The sequence below is a fragment of the Ursus arctos genome, unplaced genomic scaffold, assembly GCF_023065955.2.
Source record: "Ursus arctos isolate Adak ecotype North America unplaced genomic scaffold, UrsArc2.0 scaffold_26, whole genome shotgun sequence".
NCBI lineage: Eukaryota > Metazoa > Chordata > Mammalia > Carnivora > Ursidae > Ursus > Ursus arctos.
The window spans coordinates 24,813,256-24,825,918 of NW_026622941.1; the positions used below are offsets into that span (position 1 = coordinate 24,813,256).

General features: G+C 37.5%; 2 protein-coding genes across 4 annotated transcripts in view; one reads left to right on the forward strand and one right to left on the reverse strand.

Moving 5' to 3' along the window:
• INTS13 (integrator complex subunit 13) overlaps positions 1–8,616 on the reverse strand; it is a 28,154-nt gene extending 19,538 nt beyond the window's left edge. Inside the window, exons 1-5 of the mRNA XM_026502227.4 lie at positions 8,065–8,616; positions 6,864–7,098; positions 4,822–4,896; positions 725–927; positions 274–354 (exon numbers count right to left, since the gene is read on the reverse strand). Of these exons, the coding sequence (XP_026358012.1) occupies positions 274–354; positions 725–927; positions 4,822–4,896; positions 6,864–7,088 (584 nt within the window). The 5' untranslated portion in view covers positions 7,089–7,098; positions 8,065–8,616. The remainder of the gene's footprint in view (positions 1–273; positions 355–724; positions 928–4,821; positions 4,897–6,863; positions 7,099–8,064) is intronic.
• A 110-nt stretch (positions 8,617–8,726) lies between these two features.
• FGFR1OP2 (FGFR1 oncogene partner 2) overlaps positions 8,727–12,663 on the forward strand; it is a 31,824-nt gene continuing 27,887 nt past the window's right edge. For 2 of the 3 annotated variants that reach the window (XM_057318766.1, XM_057318767.1), the window contains exon 1: positions 8,760–9,014. The gene's annotated coding sequence lies outside the window, so the exon portion shown is untranslated. Of the gene's footprint in view, positions 9,015–12,663 lie in introns of all 3 variants that reach the window. The other variant, XM_026502226.4, reaches the window with a different exon arrangement.

Here is a 12,663-nt window from a genome sequence, read left to right on the forward strand (position 1 = left end):
GAGTATGAGACCAAGCCATCAAAACAAATGTTTTATAAATGTATGTATTATTTTATCCTTCTGATCACCTTTCCTATCAAAAAAAAAGTAAAATTTTAAAGTGAAAGAGAAAATGGAAAAATTTTCTGATCAAGCATACATTTTCTGGTTAATCTGTAGAGTCAGTGGAGAATTCAAGGGAATGCCATCAATTACTATTACTATACTGGAATAATTATAATGAAATACATGACTATAAAATGGAATATTTATTTCACTTATGATTATACTCACTGATCTGAATTTGCAGCAAGCTTGTTATGCTCATGAATTGTTTCCTGGACACAGTCCTCAAGCATTCGCACATGGCTATCACTACGGCATTAAAAACAATGTGAATAAACGGTAAAAAAAACCAAACATGCTATTCAGCTGTAGTATCCTGTTATAGGCAGTTAAAATTACTTCAATAAGAACTGTCTTAAGCATGTTCACTCATAATATCAAAGAATCAGCTGAAAACCTAATGAGAAAAAAGTCAAATTAACCTATATGATGACAATCTAAACAGCTTTCACTGAAGTGAGTCTTTATTTTAGAATTGGATAAATACGGCTTCAATATTAAAAAGGCTACTTGAGATATACTTTAAATGCTAACATGCTGCCCCTGTTTTTTAAAATAAAAACTGTAATAAGACATTAAAATTCCCTCAGAGAAAGAATTACTGTGATTAATGTCTCACCTTTTTGCATTAGTAATGCAAATTATTCGGCCTCTATTACCAACACGTTCTGCATTTTCCATTAGGAGAGTTCGAGCCTCATGTTGGTATTCTGTAATTTTACACAGGGTTTCCACTGCTGCAACGAGACCATGCAAAATGCTGCAGCATTCTGGATCTGCTCGTGGATTAGGAGGCCCAACAGCAGCTAATGCTGCCATTAGCTAAAGTAAATGAGAAAATAATTATGTTGACAAGAGTATGTACAAGTCAGACAAAGACATCACAAGAAAACTACAGCCACTATACCTTACAAATATGGACACAAATATCCTCAACAAAATACTAGCAAACTGAATCCAGCAACATACAAAAAGAATTATACACCATGACAAATGGGACTTATATCCCAGGAACGTGAAGTTGATTTAACATCTGAAAATCAATTAACGTAAATACCAATAGAATATTTCAAAAATCACATGATCATCTTCATAAACACAGAGAAAGGATTTCATGAAATCCAGGACCTTTCATGATAAAAACACTCAACAAACTAGATGCAGAATGGAACTTCCTCAAGCAGAACATAGTACCTACGAAAAACCTACAGATGACATTATGCTTAATAGTGAAGACTGGACATGTTCCCACTAAAATCAGGAACAGAAGAAGGATGTCTTGTCTCATCACTTCTATTCCACACTGTACTGAAGGTCCTGGCCAGGGTAATTAAGAAAAAGAAATAAAAGGAATCCAGATTGGAAAGGAAGAAGTAAAATTACCTCTATGTTGGAGATGATGCGATTTTTTTTTTTTAATTTTCTTGGAGCTTTTTTTTTTTTTTAAGATTTTTATTTATTTGAAAAAGAGAGCACAAACGGGCAGCTGCAGAGGGAGATGGAGAAGCAGACTCCTTGTAGAGCAGGGAGCCCGATGCAGGGTTCAATCCCAGGACCCCAGGGTCATGACCCAAGATGAAGGCAGATGCTTAACCAACTGAGCTACCCAGGTGCCCCTACGTGATCTTGTATGTAGAAAATCATAAGGAATCCACTAAGTAACTATTAAAAATGATAAGCAAGTTCAGCAATTTGCCGGATACATAATCAATACCAAAAAAACCAAATTGTACTGCTACACACTTGCAATGAACAATCTGAAAATGGAGAAAACAATTCCATTTATAATAGCACCAAAAAGAATAAAATCTTTGGAATAAAATCAACAAAAGAAATGCAAATGTTATACTCTGAGAACTATGAAACATTGTTGAAAGAAATTAAAGATCTAAATGAATGTAAATCATCCCATATTCATGGGTTGGAAGACTTAATATTGTTAAAATGAACTACAGAGTAAACTTAATCCATGCAGAATTACAGCTGATTTCTTTGTAGAAACTGACAAAGTGATTCTAAAATTCATATTGAATTACAAGGGTCAGAGAATAGCTGAAACAATCTTGAAAGAGAACAAACTGGAAGGACTTTGCTTTGTATATGCATAAAGACACCCTGGAATGAGCCACAAAAAATTAACAGTGGTGGGGATAAACAGTGATTTGCTGGTAAATCAGCTCTCCAAAGTCGGAGGCTGGGGGGGGGGGGCGGGGAGGGGAGCCCTAATTTGTGTTTGCCAATATCTATGGTTAAATAAAATACTCCCACCACGGCAGGTTTCAAGCTTCACTGAACACTAAGTTGGTAGGACTTGAACACACTCACCTCTCCGAAACTGGTATAAGCAGGGCCTAGCACACCACTAACTAGGTCAGGGGATGAACTGTAAAGTTTTTAAGGTTTACCTTTTACTACACATACGCATAAGTGTACATATGTACATGTGTATGTATATATGTAAATTTAATTTCTAAACTACATAGGTATTACCTATTAATAAAAAGTAATCAGAAAACAAAGAAAAAAAAGACTGTGCATAAATGATCATACAAAGTCCCTGGTACATAGGAGAAACTTAATAAAAAGTAGCTTTTTAGGGATGTTGTGGTCCTGGGGAAAGTAGCAGAAAGCAAGCTTAACTTTCGGAGTCAGAAAGAGATGGAATGAAATTCTGGCTAGGCCTTTTAATACTATGTAACCCTGGTCAATCTCTCCTAACCTGAAAGTGAAAATAATATAACCTGCCCCACATTAGTGCAATACTTTCAAACTTTACTTAATTAAGCCTACAAAAACCAGAACGAAACTTCTGAACTCCAACAATTTTTGGTGACAAAATTTAAGATGTATAGGATAGAGTTATGTGCTATAACAGAAAGAACCCAGGACCCAGGTATAAGTCAAACAACCTCTGGCCCCAGCAGGCCTCCATTCCTTCATCTGCACATTGAAGGAGTCAAAGGAAAGGATGTCTACAATCCTTCTAGCCCAAAAATTCGTCTTCAATCTACTTCACTTGTTACTCATGATTGTTCACAGTAACTAGGGAAAGGTGTGACATGGATAACCAAAGCTAAACATTAAATGTGTTAACCCAAACAAGATCACACATAATTTATACAAAATGCCAATTATTTTTTATAATCTTAAAAACCAGTGATCTGCTATATAGTTGCCTTCCAAATAGAGTTTCTCCTCTGTTCACAATTTAAAAGCAATAAGCCTGATAGGATGTGCCTTCACATTCAGAAAGCAGAGGGAAATAGCAATTCTCTTATCATTAGTGCATGTACCATTATCAAATGCACAACTTTTACTGCACTGCAGAGGTGAAGTAAGGACAATCTATACAAATTTGTACTGATTTTTATTTATACACAACTAGACAGGCTTCAAGCTTCCTTCACAGCACCTCATAAAAGACGTAGAGCAAAATACATGCCCTTTCAAAAAGACAATGCAGAGAGAATGTACAGAATCCTTAACATTATTTTTTAAAGTAAAGAAAGAATAAAGAACACTCTGGAGTAATATTAATGCAAAGCTAAACCAATAAAAGCCTACTGCTCAAGTTACCTCAAAAGAATAAAAGATTAGATATGTTTACACATTAAAACGCTAATCACAACATTTTAAGACCAAACACTATGATAAACACATTTTCTTTAAAAATGTTCCATTTAAAACACATTTAGATGAAATTATTTCCACTGAAGGATATCCACCAACAAAAAAAATTTTAACATGAAATCATTCAAAAAATGTATTCAAATACTTCACTAATGCCTGTCTCTCATATTCATATTCATCAGTAAATAACCCAGTGAATTGAAGTCTTCCATCCAACTCAACAGCAAAGAACATAATCTATCACAAATCTCAATATCCTTAGATAGATAATGTTTAAAAAGCACCAGACCTAGAAAGCAGCTAGTTCACTGAAAGCAACTAGTGCAGAAGACTGTGCTCCAAGAAGTTTCTCAAGGAAAAAAAAAAAAAAAACAAGCTGCTAAATTTCTCACACATTTATGATAAAATATTGGCAAGTTTTATGGAGACATGAGGAAAAGCAGCAACAGATACACACAAAATTAAGCAAATTAACAAAAAAAGTAATGATAAATTGCAGGAATGAACAAAAAGTTACACAAAAAAGGAAAGACTATGTAAGTCAAATCATTATGTTGTACACCTTAAACTTATACAGGGCTGTATGTCAATGATATCTCAATAAAACCTAAAAAAAAAGAGAAAGGAAATAACCACATATACTACTTAGCTTAGCAATGAACAACACTTTATATAGATATCATAATGCAAATATGCGATTTTAAATTAATAAAATTCTGATATAACAACACCGAGAAAATGAGGGAAGGTAAGAGGGTAGGCATAAGGGCATGGGTGACAGAAAGAAGTTAAATCTTCATTAATAAAGATAAAAAATAAAGATTAACTGAGAACTCTATCAATAGCAGTAAAAACTGTTACTTAGAAATATGGAAATACAGACTAGATGAGCTAGAGTTGAAAGTCTGCTTCTAAGAAGTGGGAAAAGACTGTAATGAAGATAGCCGTTTTTCATTTAGTATTAGTTGTTTTAAAACTATGTGCAAATACTATACTGATAAAAAAATCTTTAAATCATTTTTCAAGAAAGTATTACCACATTCAGATAATTTTCAGAAAGGGCCACAGCTCAAAACCTAACCATACCTCCTGCAAATTTTGGTCTTCTTGAGTCCAAGAATTTAAAACATGTGCTCCAGAGTCACTCACAATGAAATTCACCTGATAGATTTCAAAGACATAATTAGTATTCACATCCAATTCCACTTAATCACATCATATTTAAAATAATATGCAGTCTCTAGCACTGGCTTGCTGATTCATTCATTCACTTTATAGTTAAAGAATGCTAGTATGTGCCAGGTGCTATCCTTGGCACTGGGGATTTGGAAATACAGCAATGAATAAAAGTTATATTACTCACAATGCGGGGAAAGTCAAGGGTTTGGGGGTAGTGGTAAGATAACGGGCAGTATAGGAAGAATACAAACAAATGCACAAGATAATTTCAGTGAGTGATAAATGCCATGAAAACGAAATTGGTTAGCTGCTTTAGGTTGGGTGGTCAGGGAAGGGCTCTCTATAGAACTGGCAACTGATTGGAATCCAAATGACCAAGAGACCAGCCATAAATGGAGCTGGGGATAGGGAATTCCTGGTACAACAAACAGCAAATGCGAAGGCCTCTAAATGTGTACCCTCAAAAGGGTGAAAAGGTCAAAGCAGGCAAAGGGGTGGGAGATAAGCTCAGAGAAATAGGTAGTAGCCATATCACAAAAAGCACTGAAAGTCAAAATAGTGCATTTGGACTTTATTCTAAAGTAATATGCAAACAAAAAAATACTATCGAGAAAGATGATAATGCTAGGAAAGATATATTAGAAAATACATAAAATGATGATCACTCCCTTTTGAAGGAGGGTGAGATTCTTTCTTTCCCCTGGACTATATGATCTAACCCATGATCTTTTTTCCTACTGTTCATGAAATATGAGTTTTGCATTCCTAAAAAATCTGATAAGTAGTTTTCTCTCCTAAGGCTTCTCTGACAGGGACATAGTCTACTAGACACTTCAGTTATATTATCTTATTGAAATCTTACATCATAGAAAGAGACGTTATGCTTACATGGGAGGAAACTGAGGCCTGAAGAAATTAAGCAATATGATCAAGGTCACACTGTGGTCCCTAATGATGCCAGAATTTGAACCAAAGCCTGCATCCCAAATTACTACTTATCCTCCCCTTCATGTTCTTTTACCCCACATAATGCACAATTCACGGAGGGACTAAAAACAACTTACATTTTAATTTGGAATATATCTAAATGTATTAGATTCTCTATGTTCAGCCTTACTATTACTGCCCTGCCTGTGCTAGTCTAAGAACTGGCTAGGTCCCAGCCTAGGCTGCTCCAAATGAGACAAAGCAAATCATCCACTTGTGGCTAACCAAATGACTCTCAAAATAAAACAGCTGAGATAATGAAACCTGAAGATAATTTTCATATTTGGAATCTATAAATCTTCAATCTCTCTTCTTGTGAAAAAAAAAAATTCCACTTAGCATTCTTAAGAGCTTTTCTTTCTAATAAGGCCAAATCCTGCAGCAGTTTAGTGTGCATTCACTAAATCTATAAGCAGCCACGCTGCTTAGGTTCAAATGCTGGCTCTGCCTCTAACTAGCTGTGTGACTCAGGACAAGTTTCTTCTCTTTGCCTCAATTTCTAGATCTCCAACATGGCAATAATAAGCAAAGCTGATATTCAGAGGATACAGACCAACATAATCTGACATTGCTTACACCCAACATCTCTTCTGTTTAGGCCAGTAACAGTTCTCCATGGTCAGTGCCTATTCTATTCTGGTTATTATATACTTTGAATATTCTCCCAGTAATTACAGTAGCTACCTTATAGAATTGTTGTGAGAATTAAAGAAGTTAATATATATGAAGCACTTTGGAAATGACTGGCATGTGTAAATGCTCCATAACTGTTAGCTGTTATTATTGTTGTTGGCCCCAATTAAATATACACAGCATGTTAATTCTGAAAAAGAGTTCTACATACCACATTTTTAAAGTAGTAAACAGTTGTAAGTCAAATCTATAGTAAATTCTTATGTAAAAACTGTACCAGGCACTTAAGTTCATCCCCCAAAGTCATTTTGCTTGTACTTCACACTCACCAGCTTTTTGAAAGGAAATATATCATACATTATTCTACAATATTCCATGGAAGATTCTACTGAGCAAGTCCACAATGATTTAGATATGGGGGCCAAAGGGATGATTCCTTGGGTCCTATTCTTCACCAGCATATCAAATTCGACATGCTGTCTGCATGATTCTGCCATGTAAGGGCAGTGATCTACAACAAATACTGTTTTATGAGATTCAGAAAAAATCTTCATTTTTTTTAACCTGTAAGGGATAAAATATATTAGCCAAATGTCTCATACATGATATTTAATATCTTTAAATTGTCCCTAATTAATGTCTTTTCCTCAAAAAGATTTGGTAGGGAACATGAATAATCAGCATTCAAAGAAATTTATCCAACAAAGGACAAGATTTAATGAGGTCATGACCAGAAAGTAACTATCAATTGGAGGGATAAGCCACACCATATTAAGCTGTCACTCTATCAGTCACAGGCAAAATTACAGTCCATATATATTTTTTGCTTTTTTAATGAACTTAAAATTGTCAGAAAAAAATGTTTACAAATAATTGTACTTGATTCCCTTACATAATACCAAACACAATAAATGACAAATATTCTTAAAATACACTTCTGATGATTCTTGCTAACTGACATTAATCACATATAAACCCCCACACTAACCCAAGTAAGCAATTTGGACTTCCCTCCAAAGTCTCAAGACTTCTGAGAAAGGTTAAGGTGGGCCAGAATTAACAGGAAAAGAGGAGTGACAGCAAAAGGAAAGCCCCAAATATAATAAACATCTCCTAACACATATCGGGTCTTCGCATTAGGATAACGACCCCAAATCCACACTCTCCCCCTTAGCTTTTGTAACGCCAAAGTAATTTATCATGTAGAATAGAAAAACTTAGTTGCTACCATTCACATTGCTGGGGAGGAGAAACTTTTAAACTTTTTCTTATAAAAACTCCCTTGCTTCGCTAATAAAACCTATACTGAATAGACAATCCACATTCAAAAAGCACATGGTAAGCAGAGCAAAAGTGTTCATCAAAACGAACTGACTTTTTACGATCTAGCTATTTTCTTCTGCTTTCAAACGCATTTCCCCTTCATGCAAACTCTTCTTTGAGAAACCTAAACACACTCTGCTGGAGGGTGGGGGGTGGAAAGTACAAGGTGAGTGGATAGGGAAGACCTCAGGATCGAGGTTCGCTTACTTTCGTGCCTGGTCCTGCAGTGAAAACGAACAGAGGCTATGGACCACAGCCTCTCTGGAAAAGGCTGCTGGCTGGGTGGGGAGGGTCAGCACACAGTCAGGAGTGTCTGGTACCAAAGACAGGGAACTATGCTTTCCCCGCTCATCTCCTAGCACACCGGTCCTTCCCAGGCTTCCTAAATGCAGGAGCGCGCGCGCGTGCGCGTGAACACAAACACTCACACACTCTGACTCGCGCGTGCGCAAAGCCCTCTTCCTCAGCCCCGCCAAGCGGCCCTTCCCCCTCGGTGGGCCAGACGCCCAGCTCGCAGAACAGGAAGAGGGCGGAGCCAAGAAATAATGCCTCCGACCCTCAAGACTTTCTACCCGCTAATTTTCCCAATAACCCATTGGGAAGATTGATCCGGGCGACCTCAGAGCCTCCCCAACAGCGAAGTACCAACCACAGCACCAACTAAACCAGCCACGGCCCCTTAAGTGCAAGACCCTCCCACCCGGCCTCCCCTTCTTGGTCTCTCCACCCAGGTCGGCTTCCCCCGGCAAAACTCGCGACACTTTGCGAGAAGCCAAGCAAAAACCTGAGTAGATCGATGGGGAGGGACGTAGAATGGAACGCCCCCACCTCTCGCGCAAGTCTGCGAGAAGCCGCCAATACCTCTCGGCTCTGCCCCCCACGGTAACGTGAGGCAGGAAATCTCGCGAGGTTTGAGCGTTCTGCGAGCTCTGGTCCGAGTCGACCAGTGGAGGTTTTCCTCGGGCCAGTGATGGGGCTGAGCTCCGCTGACCTCTGCAGCAGCCCCACCGCTGACTGTCTCTGCTGGGTTCTGCGTCTGCTAGCTGAAGAAGCTGAACAGGCGAGAGGAGTCTCTTCCCTTGGGTGTGTAGGTCCCTGTTAGCAGAGGCTTTGAGTCCTAACGCCACATCAGACGGCTGCGAGGGATTGAGACCAGAGTAAGTGGAAATAAATCGAGGGACAAGAGCGGGCGTAGGGAGTTGGAAGTTTCCTTTCCCTGGGCCGCTGTGGTGCTTTGCATCTCTCGAACTGGCACTAGCCGTTTCCCTGTGCTGCTTACCCGCTCCTTGGAGCGGTATCCTTTTCCACGGCCCCAGCTGTGTGCTCCTCTTTCCGGGTCTGAGGTGCGGAAAGTTTCTTGAAGCCTTGGCCGTAACCTTGTCTGGACGCATCTTCCGTTTCTCTTCTCTTCCTGCCTAAACCCACTTGGGAGCTTACCACTGAGAGGAGGAAAGAGGGACCCTTCAGTTTTCAGTTTTCAGCTTTGCAGCATATTACATGTATATAACTATTCCCTCTGTCTTGAAACTGCCCTCCAAGGAATACTACTTTTACTGGTTTTTTTCCTGCCTTTCTTCTGTATCCCATATCTGATAATGGTACCAGTATCCATCCTGTTGTCCAAGTGGAAACCTTTATCCTTGATTCTGCATTTCCACTTCCTCTGCTCTAAATTATTCCTTCTTCTTTAACCAGAATTATTGCAGTTGCCCAACCCGGCCCCACACACTAGTTTCTCCACCATCATCCTTCCATAGAGTTATCATCCTAAAATCTGTTTATATCACTCCTTTCCTTAAACTTTTTCAGTAACCCTATTCCTAATGGAATTAAGTCTTAATTGTTAAGCATATCATTCAGGACCTTTAACTATCTTGTTCCAGGCCATTTTATATTTTAGTCCCCTCTTGCTTTTCCTCCAGATACCTTAATATCCAGCCATACCAGAATTGGCTGCCCAAACATGTCGTTCACTTTCACAACTCTGTGCCTTTATATGTGCTTTACCCTCTGTCTAGAATACTTACTCTTTCTCTCTACCCCACTTCCCACCTATCAAGACCCAGTTCATAGAGCCTTGTCTTCTCAGACCCCCCCCCCAGGTGATATTAATAACGTTGTGCTCCCAGAGCACTTATTTGTTCATGTATCTGTCTCTTATGTCAATTTGAGGTTAAGTCTGGAATTCTGGCTTGTTCATCTTTGTAACAAAAGCTAGTCCAGTGCTTGGGGGCATAGTAGGCATTATTTGTATAAACATAGTAGGCATCATTTGTATATACATTTGTAAATATGTATACATATTTATAATGTAATAGTTCTAAAGATTCATAGTAAGAGTCCTTAGTGCTCTTAAAATCACAGAATTTTAGAGCCAAAAGGAACCTTGTATGTTAGCTAAAGGCCCTGACCTGTTTTGAATATGAGAAACTCTGTACCCCAACACACAAGTAATTGTATTTTTAGTATTCATTGATTGAGTTTATGCATAATGGAAAAAACTGCTGTGCTTTTAAATGATTTTATATTTTATTATACTAGTATCTGTATTTGAAAAGTAGAGAAATATTTAAATGTGTAAGAAAAATATTTTAGACTAAAGATCATACTTGGTGTGTGTACATCCATGTAACTCTTCCAATGACTCCTTGGCCCATAGGTTATAAATAACTGGTTTAGATTAGGTTAATTCCTTGACCTGTCATACCCGTTTGAATCTATATGTATATGCAACTTATATTTAGCTACAATTCTAAGGTAAAAAAAAAATTCTCCTGTGTCCTTTTAAATTCTGTTCCTTCCAACTTTAAAAATGTATCTTCTTCATAAAGCCTCTTCATAAAGCTCCAAACGTGTTGTTTCCATCATTTTCAAAGATCGTGAAAATTTTCTGTGCTTTCAAATACAGTAATATATTGTCTGTATAAGATGCTTATATATGTAATTTACATACATTCTTGATTTCTTTAGATTAAAAGTTTCTAAGAAAGCCATAACTATGCCTTTTTATTTTTCTGTTTCCATATGTATCTCTTTTTTTTTTTTTTGAGATGTTATTTATTTATTTATTTATTAGAGTGAGAGAGGGAGAGTGAGAAGGAGAAGCGGACTCCCCACTGAGCAGAGAGCCCGATGCCAGGCTCCATTCCAGGACCTCAGGATCACAACCTGAGCTGAAGGCAGATGCTTAACTGACTGAGCTACCCAGGCGCCCCTCCATATATATCTGTTAATATTATCCACTAATTAATATTTGTGGCACCTGCCTGAACAATCCAATAAAAATTTTTAACTAAACTGGGTTGTTGATACTTAAAGACAGACTCATGGTGTATCAATAGTCACAGTGTTTCTGTGTATGTCCAGTTATGGGATAGTGGATTTGTGGATAAAAGAGAAAGAAGAGTGACTTGAATGTCTTTAAATTTTTCTTGACCAAAATGTAAAACTAAACAGCTGGCAGTTGCTATCTTGAGTGGGTAGTGGTTTCTCTTTTATGAGCAGCAGAATGTTCTGAATCCTCTGCCAGGAGTCTGCAGATATCTTTGGGTGGCAAAGTGGGCAGAATGTGGCTAATGCAGGCCGGGGAAAACCTTTAGAAAAATTTCACCTATAATTTGGGCCTACCTATAGAAAATAATGTAAGTGCACCGTGACCAGTTACGACAGGCACTGTAAAAATAGGCAGATAATGGAAAATACTCCCTTTTTTTACAGGAGTCTATTTTTAAATACTTAAAAATTGTTAGAGAGTTAGGAAAACAGTCTTCTTCCCACTCCACTTACTAGCCAAAAAAGGGGGAGAAAACAATGATTTTCAAAAAAGGTGGCAAAGTAAATGCATGTTATAAAATATTTTAAACTTTTCTGTTGTTTCACATATAGGAAATGAACATGCAGATTCTTAGAAACTGTGTCACTATCTTTCTGAAGTGTTAACAAAATTATGCCTTCAATTACCTGATGTTTATTCTTTTTTCTGAATAGGTATATTTTTATAGTTACAAAGCAAATTTTAAATATAGTTCATTTTGACAGTATTTCATTATGCCATCTAGAGAAGGTTTTTTAAAGTGGATGTTAATTGTAATTTCAAAAAACCTGTCAGTAAACATTAATAACATTAATTGGTTTTATAATTAACTGTGATGCCTAATTAAAGTGGATGGGTAGGTTTTTATTATAAGGGAAAATATTTGGAATTTGGGTTTTTTTAATTTTTTCTTCATTTACACCTCCATTCATGTTCTGTTGCTGGATTGATATACAGTTTTTCTAATATCTTGGAAATCCCATTGGTTCAGGGAATTTGCTTTGTTCTTTCACTCAAGGAGACAGACGGTTTTTACATTGCTAAAAGCAAATGGTCCTGAGGATCCACCTTGGCTTCTCAGTAGAGCACTAGACTCAGGATCAGAAATTCTATTTCTGGTACTAGCTTGGCTCCTTCCTTACTGCATGGTACTGTCATTCAGCTCCTTACATTTGGGAACCCTGAGTCTATTTCCTTATGGATAAAATGGGAATAACACTTGTCCTATTGACCAAGAGAATATAAGGTAGTATTCCTTGGGTTCAGAAGTCTACTAACATTTGAATTAATTAAAATTAATACCTAGCAGTTTGATCTAGAGTGCTTTGGAGGTCCATTTGTTTTTTTGTTGTTGTTTTTAAATTATTTTTTAGAGGAGGGGAGGGGCAGAGGATGAAGGAGAGAAAGACTCTTAAGCAGACTTCACTCCAAGCCTGACGCAGGGCTCAGTCTCAAAACCCTGAGATCATGATCTGAGCCAAAACTCCAGGTGC